Here is a 25,112-nt window from a genome sequence, read left to right as displayed (position 1 = left end):
AAAGATTCTAGCAACGTATTTGTGGTACGGAATTAATAGAGATTGCTCAATAAACCTTATAATATTAAATCTAATGGCACGTTACATATATAGTGAAACAAATATATGCCGTTCGTTGAGTGTGAGAAATATCCCGCACTCAACCAGGATCAAGCAATTCTCAACATGTTGCCATGCTTTGCATCGGGACCCACTTATGCACTCAAAACAACAAGTATACGTAATGAAGTACACCTTTTGAGACATAGCATTTGTTCTTATTATACCGCTAATATAGGAAGCAGGAGAAAAAAAGCTTTTTGACACTACATAGGATGAATGACACTCTTTTCATTTCGGTCTGCATTAAATAACTCCTCCTTTAATTTAGTGAGGGTAAAACATGGGGATTACAGATGGTTTTGGCTGTGCCTGAAAGTGGGGTAATCAAAATAGGCTGCTGTGCTCATCCATGAATATTAGGAGCCAAGAGATTATTACAGCACAATTTATTTAATGGAGGGAGCCGAGGGATGATGTGCGTGGCCGGTGGGTGGAAGGTGGCCTGTCGTAGTGGCAGAATGATTGAACGGTGCTGCGTGACCTCGCCAGGCACACTTGTGTGGGAGTGTGAAATCAGGACACGAGATAACAACTGTAAGAGAATGGCTTTTTTTTTTGCATGTCAGTGTTTTTCCCCCTTCCTGAAATGTCATATAATTCAGCTTTACGTATTAGGTAGAGAGCTGAGGTTAACCTTGGCAAAGTGACGGTAATCTCGAGGTGGGATTATATTGATTGATTGGACATCATATACATTTTGAAAATGGGAAAGCTTGCTGGAAGCATTTTCTGTTAAGTGCCGTCACCCTGCTGGCATGATGTATTTTAGTCACCTGACAAATGTAATGTCGCGTGTCCTTCCCGCACCACCATCCTCCGCACTGCAACATCAATTTATAATCTCTCCAGGTGGACACACAGCACTAGTCAGCCCAGTTTTTTTCCTCTTTTAACACATTTCAGGGTCCAATTTATATCTCTTGCCACTGGACAGATGTGATTATTGTCCCATTGACCGGAGGTACACATGTCAGTTTTACTTATCTCAACACTTCAAGGTGTAGGATGAGGGAAGAAATGAATATGTTTAAACTAATTATCACCATTAAGTAAAGTCAAGCCCTGTTTGTGACATTCAAATTACCTTTTTGTATTCTTGTTCATACAATAAGCTACTGGTAATGCTATTGCATTATTTAAACAAGGGAATAGAAAAGAGATATTGGCAAAAAAGCGCCAACTTTTCTTTTCTCCATACAATGGACTGATACGTCCGTGTGGACTTCCTCTGTCTATTTGGTTCATGCATGGGAGGAAACCGGCTACAGTTAGATGTGTGGGCATTGTGACACCTAATACACTTAATATATAAATAGTGCAAAAAGGCTTAGGCCTACGGCTAATTGTAACTCTGTAGAATTAAACACTGTAATGCTTATTGGCCTGTGGCACAGTGACAATTACATGTCCATCCATATAGTAGCTGTGGTTATAAATCTAATTTTACATATTTAGTTTTAATTTAAATCTGACATTTGACAAGTAATCAGCGCTGGTCGAAAAGCAATCAACATCAACACCGATTATATAGGTGTAATCTACCGATGATACCCAAGAGGGCATTCTTTACTCTGATTACGGGCATGATTCAGCCTTCTGCATCATAACCTCATTGAGACTAATTCATTTTAAATCTGATGTTTAATTACAAGTGTATTGATATTTATTGCACATAAAAAATAAAAACTTATAAGGAAGATATAATTTGGTTGACAGCCATCAAGAAAGTACAGCACATTATATTTTATAGGAGTTGTCCCCATTGTTGAAATGAATAATTAAGATTGGCTTAGGTTTTTCGAATGTTAACAATGCAATGGGGGGCCACAACTCAAACACTCACAGTATAAGAAATAGATAGATGATATATAGATAGACAGATTGATAGATATATATAGATAGACAGATGTACTGAATACACAATATACACGGTAAGAAAAGGAAGATTTCACTATAATATGTCAAACTACCAAAATATAAATACAATATATTATATAAACAAGGTCATCTAATATATGAATGTCCATCCTTTTGTCCCACATGCAGGTTGAAATAAATTAAAGTATCAATTGAAAACTTCATGTTGAGCCTGATTTGTCCTTCAGATGACAAGAAGCGGTATGCTCAGAAGCTGCTTACTGTTTAATCCCTCCACCTCAAAAAATACACTGCGTTTGTATGCATAGATTGTAGAGTAACCAAATGTAAACCTCCCTCGGGGTGACCTCTGCATGCACGCTCCAGCACCAGCCCGGTCGTTCCTCCTCACACAGATTCTGCTATATCTAGTACATACAGGTTGACCTTTTCAGTCTGCCTGTGTCCCAGGTGCATTCCCACACCCCCTGTCTCTCTGAAATTGGATTGCTTTTTTTTTTCCTATCAGCCTAGATAGGAAATGGCCAAGATGTCAAACTGGCACTGATAGGCTTCTCCAGTGGGTGGACACAATGTGAGAAAAAACACATTAGAAATGACTTTACATTAAGATGTACTTACTATTACAAAGTCAGCTTACACAGACACTTGTTATTAAATTCAGATTAGCAGAAAGTGCGAGAAACAATATTCCTTCTCAACAAAACTGTCATAACACTTCATTCTTCTACATCTCCTATTATTATTCTATTGCTACTACCACTCTCTCCAATCATTCCTTACACAGCCTCTCCAGGTGTAAGAATGTATAGAAAGCGAAAGCACTTTTGAAACAGTGGGGTTTCCACTCAGAGAGGACCAGAATCCAGTGCGCTGAATAAAGAACTCTGTGTGTGGCTGGCGTGATTCACAAGAAATACTTTCCTGGATCAATGTGTTTGGCCTGTCTCTGCCACATGCTGAGGGTCTAGAAGACTCAGACAAATGGCTGGAGTGTGAGACATGCAGTAGTGAGACACAGATTGTTCCGTCTTCTCTGCTAAGGCTTGGGCTCCTGATTTATCTCCATCATCTCCATCGTCGATTGCATGTTCTCTTTTTCCCACACTAGTTGTGGTTGTACCAAGTTACTCAGTGTTTGATTGAATAGGGATGCAGCCGCAAAGCTGTTGTGTATAAATCCAACCCTGACCCTGTTTATCATGTACAATCAAGAAATTATAGAGCTAACAAATACACATGATAAATCCTGCCCCGTTTGGTTTAACAGTCAGATAAGCCTCCGCGTTTGCTTACTCACGCAGACCAGCAAAAATCAGCTAAACTGCATCTCCTCTCCAATTTGATTTGATTTCATGCTCTGACTGTCTTCTTAGTGAGGCTTTCCCATCAGCTTTTAAGCTGTATTTATTTTTGGTCCTATTCACCTCTCATTTTTGTTTTAATATTGCTCTAAACAACAGTAAGGAATACATAATAATGACCACTGTTTCCAGATCTCTGTTGGTTGTCCCTGTCCTTTTGTCCATATATTTTCTACAGTCTAATTTTCTCACACTATTTCCACATTTTCTCTCCCCTTATTTCTTTTCTTCTTCGGTGACTCTTTTCTCCTTGTCACCTTTTGACCTCAGTTCGCCGTTTTGGAGATGGGTGGAAAAGGCTTTCAATGTGTCTGCTCCATTTGCTGATTGCAGCAGCTGAAGTGGTGAAGATAATGGCACAGTACTAGTGTAGCTCAGCTCAGTGCATTGTGACCAGCCCCTGGTATTATAGACATCACATCTTAGCTCTTCATCTATGTTAAGAGAAAGCCTGTTGCTCTCGCTCTTTCTGGCTCGTGCTAGTGGGGGGAAGGAGGGGGGGGGTTTGTGTTCAGTCGAGAGGAACTGGCCGGTGTTTCCTCTGACACACTCTGTGGCTGACAGGGGACCCCTTTGACATGACCCTAAGGACCTTGTGGGAGATAACAAGGCATCATGATAAAACACTGATGCAATTAGTGGCAGAATGATAGTCCAGCAGATACTGGCACATGCTAGTTGGATAAGTGCATGCTGATGGAAGCGGCTGGAGAGCTTTGTGTCCTCCCCGTGTGATCTACATTAAGGCCCTGCCACTCACTGTCTCTCGCTGTATTCCCCACAGAGATCTTTTTTATTTTCTGACTGCAGACTACTACAGTTGTTGTTCCTCTGTGCAGATAGTGAACAGGTTGCATTCTGGAGAGGTGTGAGGGACTATGCAGGGCTGAAAGACAAGGATACTGGAAAACCACAAGGCGCCTCTTTTCATAAACATAACTTTTTTTAATAACATTTTTTATATAGTTATTTTATTTTCACAGGGTAACACAATCAAGAAGGAGCATGATACCCTTCCCCCCCCCTACTTATCCCAAACACAGAACACATTCTCCACACATGCAATCAAATAATAATAATACTTTTATAATAATTAATAAATGAATAAATGACGGAAAAATAAATAATACAAAAATAATTAAAGATAAACATCTCTTTAACATTACATTACATTACATTTCATTTAGCTGACGCTTGTATCCAAAGCGATTNTGCCTTGAAACCAGACTGGTGCGGATCCAGAAGGTTGTTCTGATGGAGATCTCCCATTCCTGTCTAAAACACTTGAACGTCTTTAAACAACTCTCCTGTTATCTCCATCAGAACAACCTTCTGGATCCGCACCAGTCTGGTTTCAAGGCAGGTCACTCAACAGAAACTGCCCTCCTTGCTGTCACTGAGGAACTGCACACGGCTAAACTAGCCTCCCTCTCCTCCGTCATCATCCTTTTGGACCTGTCTGCTGCATTCGACACGGTGAATCATCAGATCCTCCTTTGCACTCTCCAAGAACTTGGAGTTTCAGGCTCTGCACTTTCCCTCCTCACCTCATACCTCAAATCAATCAATCAATCAATGTTTATTTATATAGCCCAATATCACAAATGTTACATTTGTCTCAGTGGACTTCACAGTTTGTACAGAATATCAGTATGACAATACGACACCCTCTGTCCTTAGACCTCAGACATCGTACAAGGAAAAACTTCCAGAGAAAAACCCACAGTTTAAAGGGGAACATGAGAGAAACCTCAGGGAGAGCAACAGAGGAGGGATCGGTGCAATAGATGCCGTGTGTAAATCGAAGAGATAATACATTTACAGCGTAGGTAGACCGAATGTTTGGAAATGCATGTGTCTATAATAGGAAGATTGAACTGCCATGAGGATGTCAACAATCCTGTGGGAGGCCATCAGGGATGATGAGAGTCAGGCAGGACCACAGTGACAGGTTCAGCCACGACTCGAAGTCCAGGACTCAGATCAGGACTCAGGACTCAGATCAGGACTGAGGACTCTAACTAACCCTCAGCTTTTAAAGCAGGTTATTGACCTGAAGTTTAAAAGTAAGACAATCATCAAGCCAGATACCTAGGTATTTATAACAGGTAACCACTTTGAGTACTTGTCCTTGTATAGTAACAATATCTAAAACAGGCTCTGGTGTCTTTTTAGCTTTAGAAAAGAGCATTACCTTGGTTTTATCAACATTTAAAAGAAGCTTAAGCTCAGCGAGCTGAGTCTGAATAATTTAAAAAACAGCCTGTAATTTAACACCAGCCTCCTTAATGGAGGGACCTGCACAATACATCACGGTATCATCCGCATAAAAATGTAAAGTAGCTTCATCCACATTTTCACCTAAGCTGTTGATATATATGGAGAANAGTTATGCAACTCAGCATGCGCAGTTCATACGTGCTCGCTCGGATTGCGGTGGTGTTCAGTGCGCGAAGTCGGCAAATACGCCAGGAGAAGGTCCGCGAGCGCACAGTCGGTGTCGCGACTTCTCAGGTGACTGGCCGGAGCGTACTCGTTCTGGACAGACGGACAGACATTATCCGTGAAATTGCGTGTGGACGGAAGCCTTTTTTGCGACTGCCGTTTAATCAATGCGTTTTGCCGTATGCCGTCCTCGTGGCGCCGGGCCCTTAGCCTCCAACCGCCCTGAAAAGCTGCCGAAGTACATATGCTGAGCCCTGCCTACGTGGCGCCTGGTAACTTGCCCACCAAAAGCAGCCGAGCCTATAAGATCCCCGCCCCGGATTTGTAAGGCAGAAAACGCGCGCGAAAACAAAAACAAGGGTAGAAGATGGCTGATATTTGCTGCAGAAAGGAGGTCTTGTTCGTGGACTGATGATGAGTAGAATTCTACTTAGGGTCACGATTAGACTACAGGAAAACTACGAAAAATGACAGCGAGATGTTGACTGGGAGTCTACAAGTTGAAGAATATAGCCGATATAGAGGACTTATTTCAGGCCGCAGTATCCGAAGACTGACACAGGAAGGATTTCCCTCCACGGCGTGCGGTGCCATTACAAAGCCCAGCTTGCCGCCCAAGCCTAAAACAAATCCGCATGAAGTACAGGCCTTGCGGTGGACACTGGGGCGTCGGAGCTGGCCAAGGACGTGTTGCTGCCTCTTTCTTTTCGAGCTGTGGAAGAGTCTGGGAGTGGCTCGCTGCCTTACGCGGCACATGTAGCTCTGCATCGCAGACGGGGGAACTGGAAGAGTCGTCTTCGGACTAAGTTCATCCCCGAGTTTGGAGCCTTCCAATGATTCGCCACAGCCGAGCTGAACGCAATCCAGGAAAGTCTGCCAGCTGCGCGTTGTAAAGCATCGCCAGGATCTGCTCAAGTGTATTGTTCATGTTTCAAGCTTAAACGGGCTGTTGTATACTATCGCATACAGTACTGTCCACAGTAAAAACTGCATCATGTTTAAGCTTGCTGGCCTAAAAGTAGAAGTAGTGAGAGTGTGGTGCTATTGTAAAAGGGTAGAATGTAGTTGAGCAGCTTATTTTCACAACATGCCTTTGTTCTTATGTTATCTGGGGCCTATGTCTATTGTGGTATTACTAATATACAAAAGGATGCTCTGGTTAAGTAATCAAGGCAAAGCTGAACAGCCACAGAAGGACCGCCTGAAGAGAAAAACTTCAGCTGACCAGCCGTGCAGAACGACATCAAATAAAAAGAGGATGTTGGAAGTAATGCGAGCAAACATCTATCCGCAACGCCAGACAGCCATGCAGCAGAGATGCATGCCAGCATTGCTCAACCATACCGCACGTATTCAGGATGCTTTTCCCTGATGAGCCGATTAATCATGCTCACCCCCCCACAGATAGCAGCCGGGTGGATATGCGGACAATTCCAGGAGCACTTGCCACATTCATGCATGGAAGCCCCAACACGGCTACACTGCCACCACCAGTAGGTTATTGAAAATGCAAATGTAGGTTATTCTAACATAGCTATGAGAGGGACTTGCTAGTCAACCAATCAGGGTGTAGTATCCGTTTATCATTTAAAAAAGAATAGTGAGATTGCAACCCATTAAGAGGGCTTTCCCATACTTCTGAGTATATATTTCCAAAAAAAGTATAGTCATCCTTTACTCTTGCGTGATAAGAAACCAGTGACTCACGGGCACTTCCAGCTTCGTACCTGCCATAAACACTTCCACCCTCCTTCTTTTCATGCTGTTGTGCCACATTCTTGGTGATACCTCTCCAGCACCAGCAGGTAGAGTGCTTTCCTCACGTAGCACTGCATGCAGTAAATAAAGAGAAATCTCCCTGCTGCGGTCTGACGAGGTATCACCAGACTGTGGCAAACACCATGAAACAGTAAGGAGGTGGCAAGTGCTTTCTGCACAGGTATGAAAGCCTGGAAGTGCCCAGGCGTGAGGTCACTGCCGTTTCGTTACCAGAAGTAAAGGATGGACTATACTTTTTTGGAAATTATTATTACTCAGAGGTCATGGGGAAACCCTCTTATGGTTCAATCTCACTATTTTTTAACATGATAAAGGGATACCTACACCTGATTGGTTGAGCATTAGGCAAGTCCCTTCTCATAGCTATTTAAAGTACTACATTTGCATTTCAATAACCTACCTGGGTGTGTTAGGCCAGTGGTAGCGTGTGCTGGGCCTATCTATGCAGAATGGTGCAAGTGCTCCTGGAATTTGTCCATATCCACCGCCTGCTACTGTGGGGTGAGCATGATTAATTCCTCATCAGGCGAAACGCATCCTGAATAGGCTGCGTAATGTGACAAATGCTGGCATTAATCTGCGATGCTGTCTGCGTTGCGGATTAGATGTTTGCCCTCCATTAGCTCCACATTCCTCTGTTTTTATTTTGATGTCTTCCTGCACGCAATGGTCAGCTGGAAGGTTTTCTCTTCAGGCGAGCTCACTTCTGTGGCTGTTCACTTTGCTTGATTAAACCAGGCATTTTTGTATTATTGTAATTACAAATAGGCACCATAGCCACCCAGATAACATAAGACAAAGCAGTGTGAAATAGCTCTCAATACATTTCTATTTTACAGATGACAACACCGTCTCAATACCTTCTACTTTTACAAAAGCTTAAAACATGATCCAGTTTTTCTGTGGAAGGTACTGCCTCATCATAGTATAAAGCAAGCCGTTGAGCTGAAATCATCGAACATACCTTGCAGCAGATCCCTGCGATGCTTTACAACCGCCAGCTTGCAGACTTTCGCTGCGATTGATTCGACTCTGGCTGTGGCGATCATTTGGCAACGCTCAGAACTCGGCGGGATGGGAACTTAGTCCGGAGACGACTGTTCCAGTTCGCCCCTGTCTCGATGCCAGAGCTAATGTGCCGCGTAGCAGCGAGGCCACCCCAGACCTCTTCACACAGCTCGAAAAAGAAGAGCCACAACACCCGTCCTGTGCCACTCCGACGCCCAGTGTGTCCACCGTAAGTCCTGACTGCGATGCGGATTTGGGTGTGGTTAGCTGGCGCAAGCTTTGGGCCTTTTAATGGCACCTACGCCGAGGGTATTTATATATCCTTCCCTTTTGTCGGCAGTCCTCGAGTATCTGCGCCTGAAATTAAGTCCTCTTATATCGCTCATATTTCACTGGTAGATCCCAGTCAAATCATGTTCTGTGATTTTCGTAGTTTTGGTAGTTAATGTGACTCCTAAGTATCAAGTTCTACCTCGGCGGCAGTCCACGAAACAAGAGCCTCCTTTTGTGCACAAATATCACCATCGTTCTACCTTGTTTTTTTTGGTTTGTTTTTGCCTTTTACAAATCCGGGGGCGGGGATCTGTATACTCGCTGCTTTGGTGGAGGAAGTTACAGCGCCACCCCGCCCCCCCCCTGTACAGCTCAGCATATGTACTGCGCTGGTGTGAGGGCGGTTGGAGCCAAGGCCCGGCCCACGAGGACGCATACGGCAAAACGCATTGATTAACGCAGTCGCAAAAAAGCTTCCGTCCACACGCAATATTCACCGGATAATGTCTGTCCCGTCTGTCCACACGAGACAGCTCCGGCCAGTCACCTGAGAAGTCGCCGACACCGACTGTTGCGTCGCCGGACTCTCCTGCGTATTTGCCGACTTCGCGCACTGGAACACACCGCAAATCCGAGCCGAGCACGTATGAACTGCGTATGCGTGAGTGGCAATAACTCTCCTTACCAGCAGGCGGCGGTAGTGTGTATTCATCATTCAAAAGAGGCAACAACCGGAACAACTGGAAGACAGAGAAGAACAGACTCCGTGATATAAACAAACAACAAATAGCGTTTTTCTTTCCATTTTCACTCTCGTCCATTGAAAACATGAACGAACAGGAGCTCTATAAACCGATGAGGTGAAATAGCCGTCCGTGTGTGTTCTATCTTCCATTTTAAATCATTTGTTTACCTCCCTCACTTCCGTTAACGCTTCTCATGCACTGATTCGCTAGCTGAAAAGCCAATCAGTGTTATCCCTTTGTCCGACTTCCGGTGGTGTTCCCGACGAATCGTCAAGAAAAGGCGCCAGGTCGGCAGAAAAGACCCGACGGTGCGGCGCACACCACTCCGAATAGGGCGTGCCCACGCTTATGTTCGGCCCAACTCCCATTTACTGCCAATTTCGGGCCGGTGTATCTGGGCCTTTAGAGGAAGTACAGAAACACGTAACTCTGGATTTGTTTTAATGTTTGAGATACAATAAACGACACAGCAGCTTTTTGGCATGTTAAAACTATTATTTTCTGCCTCGCTCATGAGAGTAACAGCTGGCAAAATTACAGCCCCGCCTACTGATTTCAAATGTGTGCTCTAAAATGATATTTATAACTATGATTTATGACTATTATCATTATCATAAGCAAGACAATAAATAGCAAAGATATGTAGAAAATAAACGTATTTGAGATACGTTCATAACGAACGTAACGTGGGAGAAAATACGTTTCTAGCTGAACGTAATTGAGAATGCAGTTTAGTTCTGTGGGAACGTAATTTTTAGGAGACAGGGTTGTATATAAAACATAATCTTGCATTAATCAATCATTTTTTCATCTTCGAGCATACATATTTGTACTAGATGTTTTGCTTTCAGTATGTATATTTCTGATCCTGATGTGCTCAGCTGTGATCACACTTTATTCTCATCACCAAACTCTTTGTGGCCCAGGTGGGGGACATTGTGTCTGTCATAGATATGCCTCCCAAAGAAGACACAGGCTGGTGGAGAGGGAAACATGGATTCCAGGTAAATCATCTGCTGTGCTGCATTCACAATTAGTTTTTATGAGTGCATTGAAAGAACAACTTTTTCTGCTCTTCCTGTGATGAAACCATAGTGATTAAAGTCACAGTGAAACAGAGATCGGGATCTTAAGCCTCACTTGTGACGTGTTTCCCAATGAATCAATGTGTGGATGGGCTTTGGGTATGAGAGGGGTTGATTGAAATCCTATAGATTGGATTGGAATGGTAATATGGGGGCAAACACAGCCTGATGGGAAACTTTATAGAAAAATTGAGCTAAGGTTCTGCTAAAAGCTGTTGGCCTTTACACCTCCCTGATTCCCTGTTGTTAGATACGGAGGAAGAAGAGGATTAAGCTGACATATTAGATCTTAACCACATTATTAAGCATCAGCTTATGGTCAAGTTATTTCATATATTATAGGCAGGGTAAGCTATAGCATACATTTATGTGACCACCCCCTGAGATGCTTTGAACAATAGGAACGTAAACCAGCTGTTCTCAGCCTGAGGCCGCTTGTACCCTCATGCCTACTGACCTATTTCTGAACCTTCACCCTGCTACAGTCTGCCTCAGCACCAAACACCCCCACTGGTCCTTTTAAATGTATAGTTTCTCCCCAGCTCTGCCTCCTGTCTTTACCCTGCTTATCCCCTTCTCTCTACCTGCAGGTTGGTTTCTTCCCCTGCGACTGTGTGGAGCTGATAAATGACAAGATTCCCCCCGGTGTTCAAAGCTCCGTGCCGAAGCCAGGTACTCTTCACTGTGTGTCCCACCCTCTGTATGATGATTAATTCAACACTTGCATTGAGGATGTGAGACAGATTGATTTAAAGTGGCTGTTATATGTTTGTGTCTTCTTAATCAGTGTGTAAGAAGCATGGGAAGCTGGTCACGTTTCTGAGGACCTTTATGAAGTCTCGCCCGACGCCTCAGAAGCTGCGCCAGCGCGGTATCCTCAGAGAGAGAGTGTTCGGCTGCGACCTGGGGGAATATCTCCACAACTCCGGACATGAGGGTAAATTATTCCTACACTGGCTCCTCTTTTCCCCCCTACTCTATCGTGTAATTCTTACCTGCCGGCAGTTCACACTCGTAAATATCCGGAGAAGGGATTACCCAGTGAGTCTGCTGCCTGTATAAGGGATTTGTGATACATTGCTGGGATGTTTGATGTGAAATGAGTCGGTGGTGGGAAAAACCTGCCAGCAAGAGGTGCTGTCTTTTGCATAGATTCTTGTAGATTGGCCAAAAGCTGTGTCTTTATCTCTGTATTTTCAAACCTCTGTTGAACTGCCTGTTAGAGCAGAAGCCCCCATCAAGTTCAATCATTAATGTTGTCATGATAAACAGAATATTGGATTAAAGCTACATGCGTTCCTCTGACACTTTCATACAACATGCTGCAACATTCTCATTTCTCTCATATTTTCACCCTTCTTCCTGTTAAGAGGAAACATAAGGTAAATCAACTCTAGATGCAACAAGTTCTTAACTATCAAAGTTTGCTTTTACCCAGGTGTATTGAATGATGAATTCATTTTAACATTGGTTCATGTTGCAGACTCATGACTCTCTTCTGTCTCCTGTAGTCCCGCAGGTGGTGAAGAGCTGTGCTGAATTCATAGAGAAACATGGAGTCGTGGATGGAATCTACAGACTGTCTGGGATCTCCTCCAACATCCAGAAACTGAGGTTGGTCCCCATTTTGTACTTTGTATTGATTAGAAATTGTAGCCAAATGTGCAGAAGGTATCAATAAAATAGTGTTAACTTCTGCAAGTTCACAATCAACATGAAAGACACCGTTTTCCAAGTGTTGTTTTGGAGTTGCTTGTTCTAAAATACAATTTCATTCAAGTTGTGCAGCTTTGAAGGTTGAAATGATTTTCTCATTTATTTTATGTTTGCCAGAAGGAATTCATGAAACCAGCTCTCATTAGTTGATCAAATGGGAGGCTCGAAAACGAGTGTGGTGTTGACAGCCAATCAAGGGAATTTTCTCACCAAAAAAAATTGCTTCAGTTTACAAGGAAGTGGTTTCTTACATGCTCCGCCTCAGTGTTACATTTACTTTATGTTTTGTTTGTGGAGGAACGTTTTTCGCTTTGGGCAACATCAAATTGAGCTGGTGAATATCAGAAACAGTTTGTGCTTGAACATTTCAAGCACAAACCTTGTCGAAAGTAGCTGATATTATTTATTTTGTTGTTGTGCTTTCATACTGACAGATGGTCAGTGAGATGACTCCCACGCTGTCCTATGTATTACTTTTCTTTCTGTCTCTGTCTAGGCATGAGTTTGACTCAGAACAGATCCCAGACCTGAGCAAGGAAGCCTACAGGCAGGATATTCACTCAGTGGGCTCCCTCTGCAAGCTGTACTTCAGAGAGCTGCCCAACCCTCTGCTCACCTACCAGCTCTACGAAAGATTCTCAGTAAGACCCAGAGCTGTGAAACTGGGGCAGGGACTTATGCTTGGGATAGATATGACAATGGAAGGAGAGAAAAAGCTGCTGGGGACAGATATCCATTTACTCAGTTATGATCAAAGAGCCGGAGAAACAATGAAACATTTTTTGTTCAGTTTGAAGTGCTGCTAAAAATGGGGTCATTGCATTATGGTTAGCTTTCTAGGAACAGCAGGGGATGTGCATGTTAAAACAGAATAGTAGATAAAGTGAGGCCAAACACTGGCTGCTCTGAATATAAAAGGGAAAACCAGTGTGGGACTGTTAGAGCAGCTGTGATTATCAGCCTCAGTGATGTGCGTTTTATCTTCACAGGAGGCCGTGTCTGCAGCCTCAGATGAAGAGAGGCTGGTCAAAATCCACAATGTCATCCAGCAGCTGCCTCCTCCTCACTACAGGTCAGGTTTGAGGCTCACAGATGCACCCTGGTGGCCTGAAGTGTTATTGTATGTTTTGGTACAGCGTTCCCTTTTTTAGAACTGTCAATGCTGTGATGCACATTTAAATTGTGTTGATCTGCCACTCAATCAGTTTCTTTTTATGTCTGAACCAAATCAAATGTTCTGCTCAGAGATGTGAAAGTTGGCTTTGAATAAATATAATGTAAGTCTGATCAGTCCAGCATGACATCCCTGCTGTGCATTGGCATTACTTAAAAAGTATTTTTATCCTGCTTTTTCTAAGATGCACTAAACTTAACCTGCTGATGCTAAGCAGGATAACAGTGTTAATGGTGGTTTATTGTATTTTAATTGTAAAACTGTATTATTTGTTTACTCTTTTCTTATCAACCCTTATTTTCTAGTCCTTAAGTTTTGTATATTTATTCTATCTTAATGATTTCGTTTTTATTCCAGGTTGTTTTATTTGTATTTTTACTTAACTTGTGTGCATTGTTCATTTTATTATTGTCCACCCTTATTCCTATTTGTAGTTTGTCAGGCATCTGTAAAGCACTTAAAATGTATGATGGGGGCTATGGATTGATTTACCCTATGACCCAAATATGAACATTTGCATTGTATTGCCTACAGGACTCTGGAGTACCTTATGCGACACCTCTCCCGCTTGGCAACATTCAGCCCCATCACTAACATGCACACTAAAAACCTGGCTATTGTCTGGGCGCCTAACCTTCTCAGGTGACTTTTGAACTATTATTCCAGATAAATGGCTGCATGCAAACTGTTAAACTGGCTCTGATCACGCCCAGAGTGCCGTTTTATTCTCATGTTTCTGTGACAGTAAACTGGGGCATGTCTCCAATGGTCCAGAGCTGTGAAATAGGTTGTCATTTTCTGTCACTGTGTTTTAGGTCCAGACAGATCGAGTCTGCCTGTTTTAGCGGCACAGCTGCGTTCATGGAGGTGCGAATCCAATCTGTTGTGGTGGAGTTCATTCTCAACAACACTGAGGCTCTCTTCAGCGCTAAACTCAACTCCATAATACGTGAAAGCACAGGTAGGGCAAATCAGAAACAAAGTGACATGTGGCATCTGTTCTGAGGTTAAAAGTTCCTCTGACACACTTTAAACACCTTTTCTTTCAGGTAACAACACTTTAGCCAGACCCAAGTCCCTGATGGTATGCTCCCCATCCACAAAGCTACTGTCTCTGGAGGAGGCCCAGGCTCGCAATCAGTCACAGCTGGGGTCCCCGGCCACCACCCCCTCCCTCACCCAGAGTGACTACATCGAGGTCGGGGAGGGACCCGAAGCTCTGCTCGGCAAGTTCCACACAGTCATCGAACTCCCGATGGAGAGGTAATCAATGACACGCCTGAACCGTCCCCCCTTTTTATTGATCATATCAATTATTCTGCTACACGAGCATGAGTAAACATCATTTGTGATTTTAATTGTTTATGGTGATGTTTGGTGTAGAGCATGTGACTGGATGCTTAATTAGTCAATGAATCGATTAGTACATCAGGTAAACCTGTAAAGATTTTACTTTTTTTTTTAACGATTTCTGTTTAACTTTATTAATCATGTAAGTCATTGCTTAAGCAAAAGCCCATGCACAAGACCGATGTTGTGTTTTTTCTGCTTTTAGAGTGGTGTGTATAATTTACAGTATTTGAAGATGCGTACAAATTAATTGTTAGAATGAGCACCTAATTTTTAGTTACATTACATTACATGTCACTTGTTAGACGCTTTTATCCAAAGCAACTTACATACTCAATACTGTGGGCAATCCCCACAGGAGCAATTTGGGGTGAAGTGTCTTGCCCAGGGACACAACGACATGCTGACTGCAATGGGGTTTGAACCTGTGACCCCCTGATCCGAACACCAACGCTCAAACCACTGCACCACACGCCTCCAGTGTTTTTAGATTGTCGTTATTCATGGCTGTGTTTAAGGCTGCACTCTTTCAGACAAAACAGCAAGTGTTGAAGATGATTTTCTTTGTGTGTAGCTTCAAGCGACCTCCTGTTAAGGCTAAGAAGTCTCCTGTGGGGAACTGGCTTTCATTTTTCCACCTGGGCAAGTCCCACTCTGTGTCCAAACGTAAACTGAAGCGACACCCCAGCGAGCCTAACGAGATAAAGAGCCTTGCACTGCCAGGTTAGTTATCCCTCCCTGTACCAAGTTAATCTTGACACTTTAATGTGTTGAAAATGTTATTTTTAGAGCTGGTAAGTATTCATTTGTATTGCTCTGATACATTTGCAGGTGGAAGAGGAGACTGCGGCACATTGCGTTCAACCAAAAGTGAGGAATCTCTCACCTCTTTGCACACTGTGGAAGGTAACTTTTACACTTTGCAAACTACACGCTGTTTATATAATCTGTATGTCTGTGATCAAATCAGATTCAGTCAAAAATGTTTATGTGCTTGTTTCCATCCCAGGGGATCCCCCGAGTTACCGCCCTCGCAGACCTCGTTCTACTAGTGAGGCCCTTTCCGGTGACTGTAGAGACAATGTACAAAACCCCAGAACTAAAGACGACTACAGGCCCCACCCCCTGAATGGGAGTTATAATGGTGCTGATCATGTCCGCACTGCAGCGTGTGTTTCACCTTCACAACAGGAGGACGATCTCGATCTTTGTCCGCCAGCTGCCGGCATCTATAGTTTGGACTTTGACCCCATGTCTTTTCAGTGCAGTCCAGCCTCTGCAACGCCTGGGCTGCAACGCAACAAAGACGGAAATAAATTGAGGAAAAGTGCAGTGTGTTCCAGTGAAGAACACATCTCTTCTCCTAACAACAACATTAGGGGCTATCATTCTCCAGATATTTGCCCGGTTATTGGTAAAGGTAGGAAGAAGGTTACCTCCAAGCAGCTCTCTCCTAAACTCAAAAAGAAATCATTTAAGACCCAGGCAGATGTTCAGAAGGCCTCCTCCTTTCCTCCACCTCTTCCTTCTTCTTCTCCCCCAGTGGAAAAGCGTGAAGCTCCTCTGGCAGATGGCAAGGAGCTGAGAGCCGCCTACCCACACTGCAGCCCACTCAGCATGGCAAGCCAGGCTTCAGCCCTGACCGACCTCAGTCAGCCTGCACAGAACCTCCCTGATCCAGGTTAGTACCACTCCTCTTTAACATAATACATAATATTAAACACGTATAGTATTATCTATTTAAATATTAATGCATTCTGTAGTTTCTTATGAAAGCTTTTGTGTCTTGTCCCATCATGTGTTACCATAGCTTTGTTTGTCCTGTCATACTGTAGCGTTGTTTGTCTTATCCCTCCCCAGGAACAGATAGACTTATGAGTTCAGTGTTTGTTCTCCCTCCTCACCCACCCCTGACGAGTGCTGCGCGAAAGCTGGCTTTGGCTCTAGCTGAATCAGCCCAGAAGGCCAGTGGTGCCTCCCAGAGACGAAACAACACCCCATCGCACCCCCCCCAGAGACGGGAAGCTCCTCACACCCAGGACAGACCACCCAGGCCCTCTGTTCTCGATCTTAAAGCGCACCCCCAGGAGTACAGTGGCCCTCAAGCCTCCTCTGGTTCCCAGTGGCAAACATCAGGACACAGCCCTGTTCAAAGGCACCACTGCCCTCATCCTGTGCAGTTCCTATCTGCGCACCTCGACTTGGAGCCGTTGCAGGTCATCGACAGACCAGAAAGCATGTGCAATTTCACACCTAACGTCAGTCCGCTCGGGTCAGGCAGCTTGGATGAAGGCAGTGCAGAGAGGAGGGACTGCAGGGAGGAAAAAAAGCTCAGAGATGCCACACAAGGAGAACCAACCTATCAGAGCGTTGGGGTTTCAACACCCACCCAGCCTGTCTGCTCCGCTCAGAGCCCATCAACTTCTCCTATATACGTGAACACCGACTCTATAAATGTTTTTAATTTCCGCGCTGTGCTGGCAGAGACCTCCATGCCTACCTCAATCGAGGAGGTCATTCCACGTCCTTCACAGCCCTCCTCAACCCATCATTACAGCCCAGAGGAGGACAGACCTCTCGGCCTGGTTGAGGATGGCTACAGCAAACATCATCGCCATCATCGGCCCATTCAACCAGAACGAATGCCTGCACCTCACTGCCCTCGGCCCGATGCCCTGCCACGTCACCTTTTCGGGCCAAGAAACATGTACAGGCAGTCCTCTGAAGGCCGCTACAGCACTTTAGGTTTAAGGCAACCTTTGTCACCTCAATACAGACGTTTCCCCAGAGATGAGCACCTTATCAGTGGGGGCCACAGGCATCCAGGCCAATGGCAGAGGTCAGAAGATAGAGCAGTTGGGCACCCAGCCATTCGGAGAGCCCGCTCCTTTCACTCTCCTCACATTAGTCACTACGAGCTGGCAGAGACAGACTTCCTGCCCCCTGACACCATGTTTTATGTCGAGCAGTCGTCGAGCCAAGAGCCGCCCTATCAGAGTCTGGTTCAGACTGGAATCTATCCTGTACGACAGCATTTTGAGAACTTACATGCTGACTATTCTCAAAACCCCTATTCTGATATAAATCCAGTTGATGGCTCCAGCTATTATGTAGAGCCCTGTAGGCAAAGAGGTATCCGACACAGTCAATCTTACACCATGCGCTCCACGAGAGAAAGTGGACAAATGGATTACTACAACTACGCTCAACACCATGCTCCTCCTGTGAACAGGGAGCTCTACATAGAAAAAAGAGACACTGTCGTTTACGAGGCTAGAGATGCTGATGTTTTGGAAAGAGTTGTATACCAACCAGTCAAGCAGGAGAGTCATTCCAGACTTAAAAATACATGTCCAGATGTGCCACTTTATGAGATTCCTGTCTCGCCGACTGACACAAGAAACAGAGACATTGTGCACACTAGAAGCAAGTCTGACCCCGGGAACGCATGCCTCCTCTCTGCCAGCAGGACAGAAACTCAAAATATTGCGGCTGCTACATCCCCATCTTCTTCGAGGTCTCAACAGGCAGTCAGTGAAGTCACCAGACAGCAGTATAGTCGCCAGTCGAGTGCCGTGCCAGGATCATCCAGGCAGTTTCCGATCAAAGAGAGCTCCTCGCGCCAGCCACCTCTTCGTAAAGTCCCTTCACTTCCAGAAAGGGGCTGTACTAACATCAAGAATGTGGAGCAGAATAACAGAAGCCACACACGAGGCCATGACCAGGATCGTTTCACAAGTTCTAACGCTGTTAACAGCTACTCCGGTATTGTGAAACCTGGCATCCTCAGGAGGCCAGGGAGGTCACAGAGCACCAGAGAAAATCGTCACTACTATCATTACAATGCCAAATCCCCCCTAGATCCTGAACATCTGGGATCTTTTTCCACTCAGCCCAACAGAAGGACTCAGAGCACTAAAGTCCGGCCCACACAATATGACCACAAGGAGGAGTATTATGCAGCGCCCAGACCAAAACCCACAAGATCGAGTAAAGCCGTCGCAGGATATTTGCCCAGCCAGGGCTGCATGTCTCCCCGCGGGCACAGACTGCTGTCCAAGGCTCTGGGTCAGGAGGCTTTTTATCATGCTGCACTGAGATCAGAAGCCGGGGTCTACGACTGATTCTGACCACTGGTTTTATCCGATATCACATTGGGGCCAAAGGAGAACAGCACTTTATTCTCTGCCAGACCAACAGACTGTTGAAAGTGTGTTTGTTTAAACCGTCAGGAGCTGCTAAAATGTGTGAAGTGAGATTACTGCTTGGGATCATACTGTCTCCGTCACTGGTAGTTTCATATTTAGCAATGGATTTTGAGGGAGCTCAAAGGGAACTAGTATGCAGATATTGTCTTAAATGTATTTGGAAGTAACATTAAGAGAGGCATGTATGGCTTATATATTTTATTTAATGTATAAACAACAAGAGATGCTAAACTAAAGTAACTGGTTTTATTAATAGGATTTCAGTATAGGAATGTGTACTCAACAGCATTCATTTTAAATGTATTATATTTGTATAATAACACACCGCTAACATGTGGCCAATGTACTGTACATTTTCTTTTATATCCCAGTCTGCTCAGACTTCAACAAGCACTTTTGAGGATAACTGTGTATGAAACACATTGTCTTTTCGTGGTGTACATGAATCCTCTTGATATACAGTATATATTTTTTTCTGTAAGAAACGGCTTGCTCTTAATCATTTCTAAATAACAAATTAGCACTTTTGGGGGGTAAAATGGAAGATAACCTCATCTTTTTTCTTTAGCACACATTGTATAATGCAATCTTTAAATAGCAATGAGTGCTATGATTTCTGTTAAGGTCAAAGCTACCATATGCTACACATACTGTAATTGCAAATTAACTAATTCAGCTCAGTGAAAAAGTGTATTTTGTATGGCATTGTGGTTTTGTCACAAACATGAACATTTCTTTCCTCTTTTAGGAAACTTTTAACAATGTGGTGTTTTACATAAAATATGATGTTGTTTATTTCAATAAAGAAGCTGTTTCAGATCCAAACACGTAGAATAGGATATTCTGTTAAGATGCGTTATTTTAGTGAGTCTTAAACAAATAAAGATACTTTATCATATCAATAATAGTTTGAATTCTTGTCTCATATATTTTTTTCGAAGTATCATCAGAGTGAGGTTACTTACCGGGTTTGGCATTGCACTGAAATAACACTGTCAGACTCACAATAGATACTGCAGAAACAAATACCACAATAGTTGCAGAGGAAACAGAGATAATATCTGCTTATTTATTTAAATATATTTTACACATTTATATTTCCTTAAAACATACCGCCTACATTACCTACAATGCAATATTAATGCCAAAAGTTGCGTCAGAGGTTTAGGTGTGTTATGCTAATAATAGCATAACGCACATGTGTTGCTGCTAGTAGCTGCTAATGTAGCAGCAACAGGAGCAGTCTACAGAGGTCTGGTAAACTCACTTCTTACTTACTTGACAATCCTAAAAGTGTTTAATTTCAATCTGGGCTCCAAACCAACTCACTCTGACTCAAAAGACACAATGTTTTTACACACAGTTGTGGCTGTATTTGCAAGCATACACATTGGTCAAGGAGGTAAAATAGGCTATATTTAACTAGCCTGCCAGGATTGAGAAAAAACATTAGTGTTGTGTTCTATTCTTACAAGCTGCATACAATATATTTTTTCTTCTGATTGAAACTTTTTATCATTACATGTTTTCCAAGTTTCGACTCAAATACGGTGGGATTTTGGGAAAAGGTTTATGTTCAACCAACAACAAATGTATTTTCACCCACATGTTTGAAAGAGTATTTTAAACTTGCTAAAAAAATAAATAAATAATGAAATGCCATAACAATGGTTAGTGTTTTGAACCAGGAAAAAGGTTAGATAATTAAATTCGTAAAAATATTGCCACCTGACCCCCAATTTAGGAGCTACTATAATACACGTGGCTTCTACTCACCACAAGGAGACACTGTAGCACTGCAGGAATAATACATCTCCTATTCTCGGAAATCACAGGCTTTGATTTGCTTTTGTGACAGGTCATATCTATTTAAACACATTGCAGAGAATCCTTTTTTTTCTTAATAGTGATTTTGAATACTCAGTTATTGAGTGTGAAAGATCCCTCTGGTTGACTACTAGTTACCTTGGCTGTGGATGACTCGCTCTGAAGACTAGTATGCGCCTGTATACTCCTAGACTACCATAAGCTTGTTGCTTTAGAAACGCCATGCAATCATGGTTTAAAGTGTGCTTGAGAGGCTGAAGGATAATCAGAAGGAATCATCCAAGGTTGTCCAAAGTGCCTTGGGAATTGTTGCTTTGTTAGAAATTATTAAAGTGCCCCTCTTCCCGCCCTCCCAGATTAAAACAGCCTCCCATTCACAGCTGACTGAAAGGCTTGGTCTGTGGTGAAAAAAACATTAAGAGAGCCTGTGGACTCAAAGCAATGTCTCCTGGCAGCTCTGCATTGCTCCTGGAGCAGTGAGCCATTGTTTATTCATCGCCGCATTGGCATTCAAAGTGCATCCTCACTGTTCTCTCTCATAACCAACAAGTTGCAATTTTTATGCATGTGAAGGTTGAAGGCAAATTATTTATGGGAGACTGGACCTGAGAAAAGAGAACGGCCTCGAGCAAAATGGTTTACGTTGGTATTTTCTATAGGCTATTGAATTCGCTGGATCACAGCAAGATATGCATGTATTATTCAGCTTTTCAGATGAAGAATTGTTGCCCTGCTAGACAGCCATCTGCTTTTTGGACTTTGTGATGCATTCGAGATATGCTATACTTTTCAGGATATGGTTACGGTCTTTTTTTTCAGCAGGGGACAAATTAAATAAGTGGAAAAATGGTTCTTCAGTGTCCCTCCCTCTAGGTTTTGACATCCCCCTCACTGCAGCGAAGGTTTTAAAGTAAGAAATAACTGAGAAGAAATGGTGTAGGTCTTGATGTGTCTGAATTGAGAGAAATAGTTGAGGTTCAGCTGCAAAGGGAAGAAACCTTCACTTGTATGAGAAATTATTCAAGAACATCTGGTGGCGTCCAGATGCAGGGATGAAATGTGTGAAGCTTGTGGTGCCAAACATCAGCAGGTGCAAGGTGAGAGGACTGCCATATCTCCAGGGGCAGGTGATCTGCGGGATAATGGTTGCCCTATACACCTTAGAAGATTACTCTTTAGAATTGCACAGAATTGGGCATTATAGACTCTTTACATTCTGGAGGAACAATTTAAAAACCCTAATGGTTCTTTCTGTGCAGTCTGCAGATCTAGTGGTAATATAGCACATGGCAGGAGCTGTGTTTCTCTGGTTCACTGCACTTTAGTGGCTCCATAAAGAATACTTTTTGGTTGTTCATTATAGTCTAATGTTCCATTACAAAACATTATTGGAACTATATGAATGTACACTTTCTCATTGTTCCTTTGATAGATCTTGACTATGTGCAGAGTGTATTTAAGTAGTAAAAAAGTACAACCCTTCTGTTCTGTGTGACTAAGGGAAGTCTGATCCTCACTCGGTACAATCTGGCTTTGTGCACACTGTCCTCAGTATTGACGGTTACAAGATTAGTTTCACAAGAGCTAAACAAGTAGTCTGCAGTTTTGAACTTTTAGGCAGGCTCCTGTGATCTTGTCTACATCGTAGGCTACTGATTATTTAGTTAGGTGAAGCACAGCCTTCCATGTTTTTTAGATTTTCTCTCATTCCATGCTTGTTTGTAAGAAGTGTTTAAAAGAGCGCTTTAAAAGAAAAACAATCTCCGTAAACACAGATATTTCAGTTTGTATTATTCGAGGTCAGGTGGTAGGGACATGACAAATCACGGAAGGATACATCATGACTGAAGAAGAAATTAACGTGGGTGTCTGTCACTGTTTTTAAAAAACGTCCTCATTTCAGACTGTCCTGACTATAACAAAAGCCAGATAGTTGTACTGGCTCAAAACCCCCAGAGTAGTGTGGACACTAGCTATTAGCGTAGCAAAAGTTTAGCATTTTAAAACGGGACTGTATTGGATGTAGCCATAGAGATATTCTATGGTTCGCTGAAATTCCTAGTTAACATGACAATGGGTTCTAATTAAATTACAGCCACCAAGAGAACCAATTAGCCCCTGTCTATGGCCAGACGTATATATATTTATTTATTTAATTCAAGTGTATCCATGGTTTGAAATCGAAATAAGCTGCTTTTTAGAGGAGGGAGTGTTAGCGAGCGGAGGAAAGCAGGGATGTAATGCTTGGTGATTGAATAAGTGATTAGACCCCAGGTTTACACAAAGGCTCCTCACTTGCAGTAATGGCTGTCTGTCAGGGCTCAGTTTTTTTTATTTGACATAAAAATGCATGTCAAAGTGACTAAGCAACCAGAAGACTGGGTACTGGCCCACACAATGAAATGTTCGGTTTGTGTTGCAAAATAATGCTCTTGACCTTTAACTGATGAATAATAACCAGAGACAGAGAATGCAATTATCCAAGGCATTACAGTTGGTTCAAAAGGTAACACCCAGTTGAATAAACTTTACCCATGTGAATCCATCTGGGACATTTACTTGTAAATGATACATCTGTTATTTTTGGGGCATGGCTTTACGGTGCTTAATACAGTTTGATTATTTGGAATTTCACAAACATTTAAAACCATAAGGCAGTACTAATGAGGAAATGAGAACAAAAGCCACATAATTCAAACGGTTCCAGGCAGCAGAGGGTTTTATCCATAGAAAATAAAAAGCTCCCCATCTGGATCACTGAGCATTCAGGGTAACCATCAGATGAGAGGCCAGAGTAAACAAGCTCATGCTCAGTTGCTGTGCAGACCCAAAGCATTCACTGTTGCTAATGTTGTTGCCACTCCTGCAGGTGGATATTAAGTTGTGGTGTTCAGTGACACTGAAGGAAGACTGGTAAAAATAGTCAGGGCGTGAAAATTGTATATTATAAAGGAAACCTATTGCTAAGCTGAAAATTATTAAAAAGCAGTCATTTAACGGAACAGGGAGCATGACTTGCTTTAGGCACTACCTTCCGTAATTTCAAAAGTGCTTAATTTAGCCGGGCATTTAAGGATTTCATTTCTGCATTATCCATGCTCGGATATAATCTGTGACATGCGTGACATGCCTTTTTTTTTTTTTAGATAAGAGGAAATATAAAAAAAAAATCTTTGTAAGGTGAAAGCAGCCACAACACCTCTTTCCAAGTGCATACTGTATAACAGGTTGTATTATTAAAAGGTAACAAATTGTGTATGTTTAATGCTAAATTGAGCGAGCTAAATTTATTTTTGCTTTATTTCATTGAACTTAACTTTATATGATTAATGCTTTAATATAAGTTAAACCTGACCTTAAATAATGACTAATAATTTGAGGTAATTAATGCAGACATTGATCATCTTCACACAGAAATGCAATGTGATGTTTTTTTTCTTTTATATAGAGCAAAAAAAACAAACACTTGTCACTATGAAGTGATAGCCTAAAGTCCCCGACATACCAATCTGACACCAAAGAACACATCCCGACGCACCCGACTGTTGTGTCGCCTCACGTCTCCTGCGTCTTGGCCAACAGTCGCACTGGAACCATACTGGAACACACCGCAAAGACTTCAGCCGACGGCCAAGTAGCACGCGCATGCGTGAGTGGCAATAACTCTCCTTACCAGCAGGCGGCGGTAGTGTGTATTTTTCATTCAAAAATGCAACAACCGGAAGACAGACTGCATGATACACCGAGAGAAGAAGAACAGACTGCGTAATATAAACAAACAACAAATAGCGTGTGCGTAGGCCTGTCGCGATAATCGATAAATTGACTTATCGTACGATAAATAAAAATGGACTCGATAACTTTTCTGAGCTCGATAAATTGCCGTTTACATAAAGATGTGAACAGCATTTTAGCCTGGAGCGCTGTGGCTGCCAGGCGCGCTGTGAGGGGCGGGGCTGACACACAGCCAGGTCAGGACACTCCGCCTGCACGTGCAGCAGCGTAGCAGCCAAATTAATAATATAGCGACAAGCGGGAGACAACATGTGACTTACTCGCGGGGAATTTAAAGTGAAATGGAATTGCCGCCTCCTACACAAACTAACTACCACACATCCTCTGATTCTCGGCCTGGTGCAGGCATATTTTGGACTTCA

General features: G+C 43.0%; 2 protein-coding genes across 3 annotated transcripts in view; both read left to right on the top strand.

Annotated features, from left to right (window-relative positions):
• The window catches only part of LOC104965286 (phospholipid-transporting ATPase ID-like), a 718,806-nt gene that overhangs the window by 378,351 nt on the left and 315,343 nt on the right, over window positions 1-25,112 (top strand). The window lies entirely within an intron of this gene.
• On the top strand, window positions 10,512-20,030 carry LOC104964659 (rho GTPase-activating protein 32-like). 2 transcript variants are annotated; one of them, XM_010793500.1, is made up of 14 exons: window positions 10,512-10,599; window positions 11,271-11,352; window positions 11,468-11,617; window positions 12,192-12,294; window positions 12,893-13,037; window positions 13,386-13,468; window positions 14,105-14,212; window positions 14,386-14,531; window positions 14,620-14,833; window positions 15,495-15,643; window positions 15,752-15,826; window positions 15,930-16,340; window positions 16,464-16,601; window positions 16,781-20,030. In XM_010793500.1, the coding sequence occupies exons 1-14, from the start codon at window positions 10,549-10,551 to the stop codon at window positions 19,042-19,044; spliced, it is 4,119 nt and encodes a 1,372-aa protein (XP_010791802.1). In that variant the 5' UTR covers window positions 10,512-10,548; the 3' UTR covers window positions 19,045-20,030. The 2 variants fall into 2 exon arrangements, with proteins under 2 accessions (XP_010791802.1, XP_010791801.1); XM_010793499.1 differs by having other exon boundaries at window positions 15,930-16,601.

Source organism: Notothenia coriiceps, unplaced genomic scaffold (genome assembly GCF_000735185.1).
Source record: "Notothenia coriiceps isolate Sejong01 unplaced genomic scaffold, NC01 NC01_scaffold00037244, whole genome shotgun sequence".
NCBI classification, from domain to species: Eukaryota; Metazoa; Chordata; class Actinopteri; order Perciformes; family Nototheniidae; genus Notothenia; species Notothenia coriiceps.
This window is presented reverse-complemented; position numbering and strand designations above follow the sequence as displayed.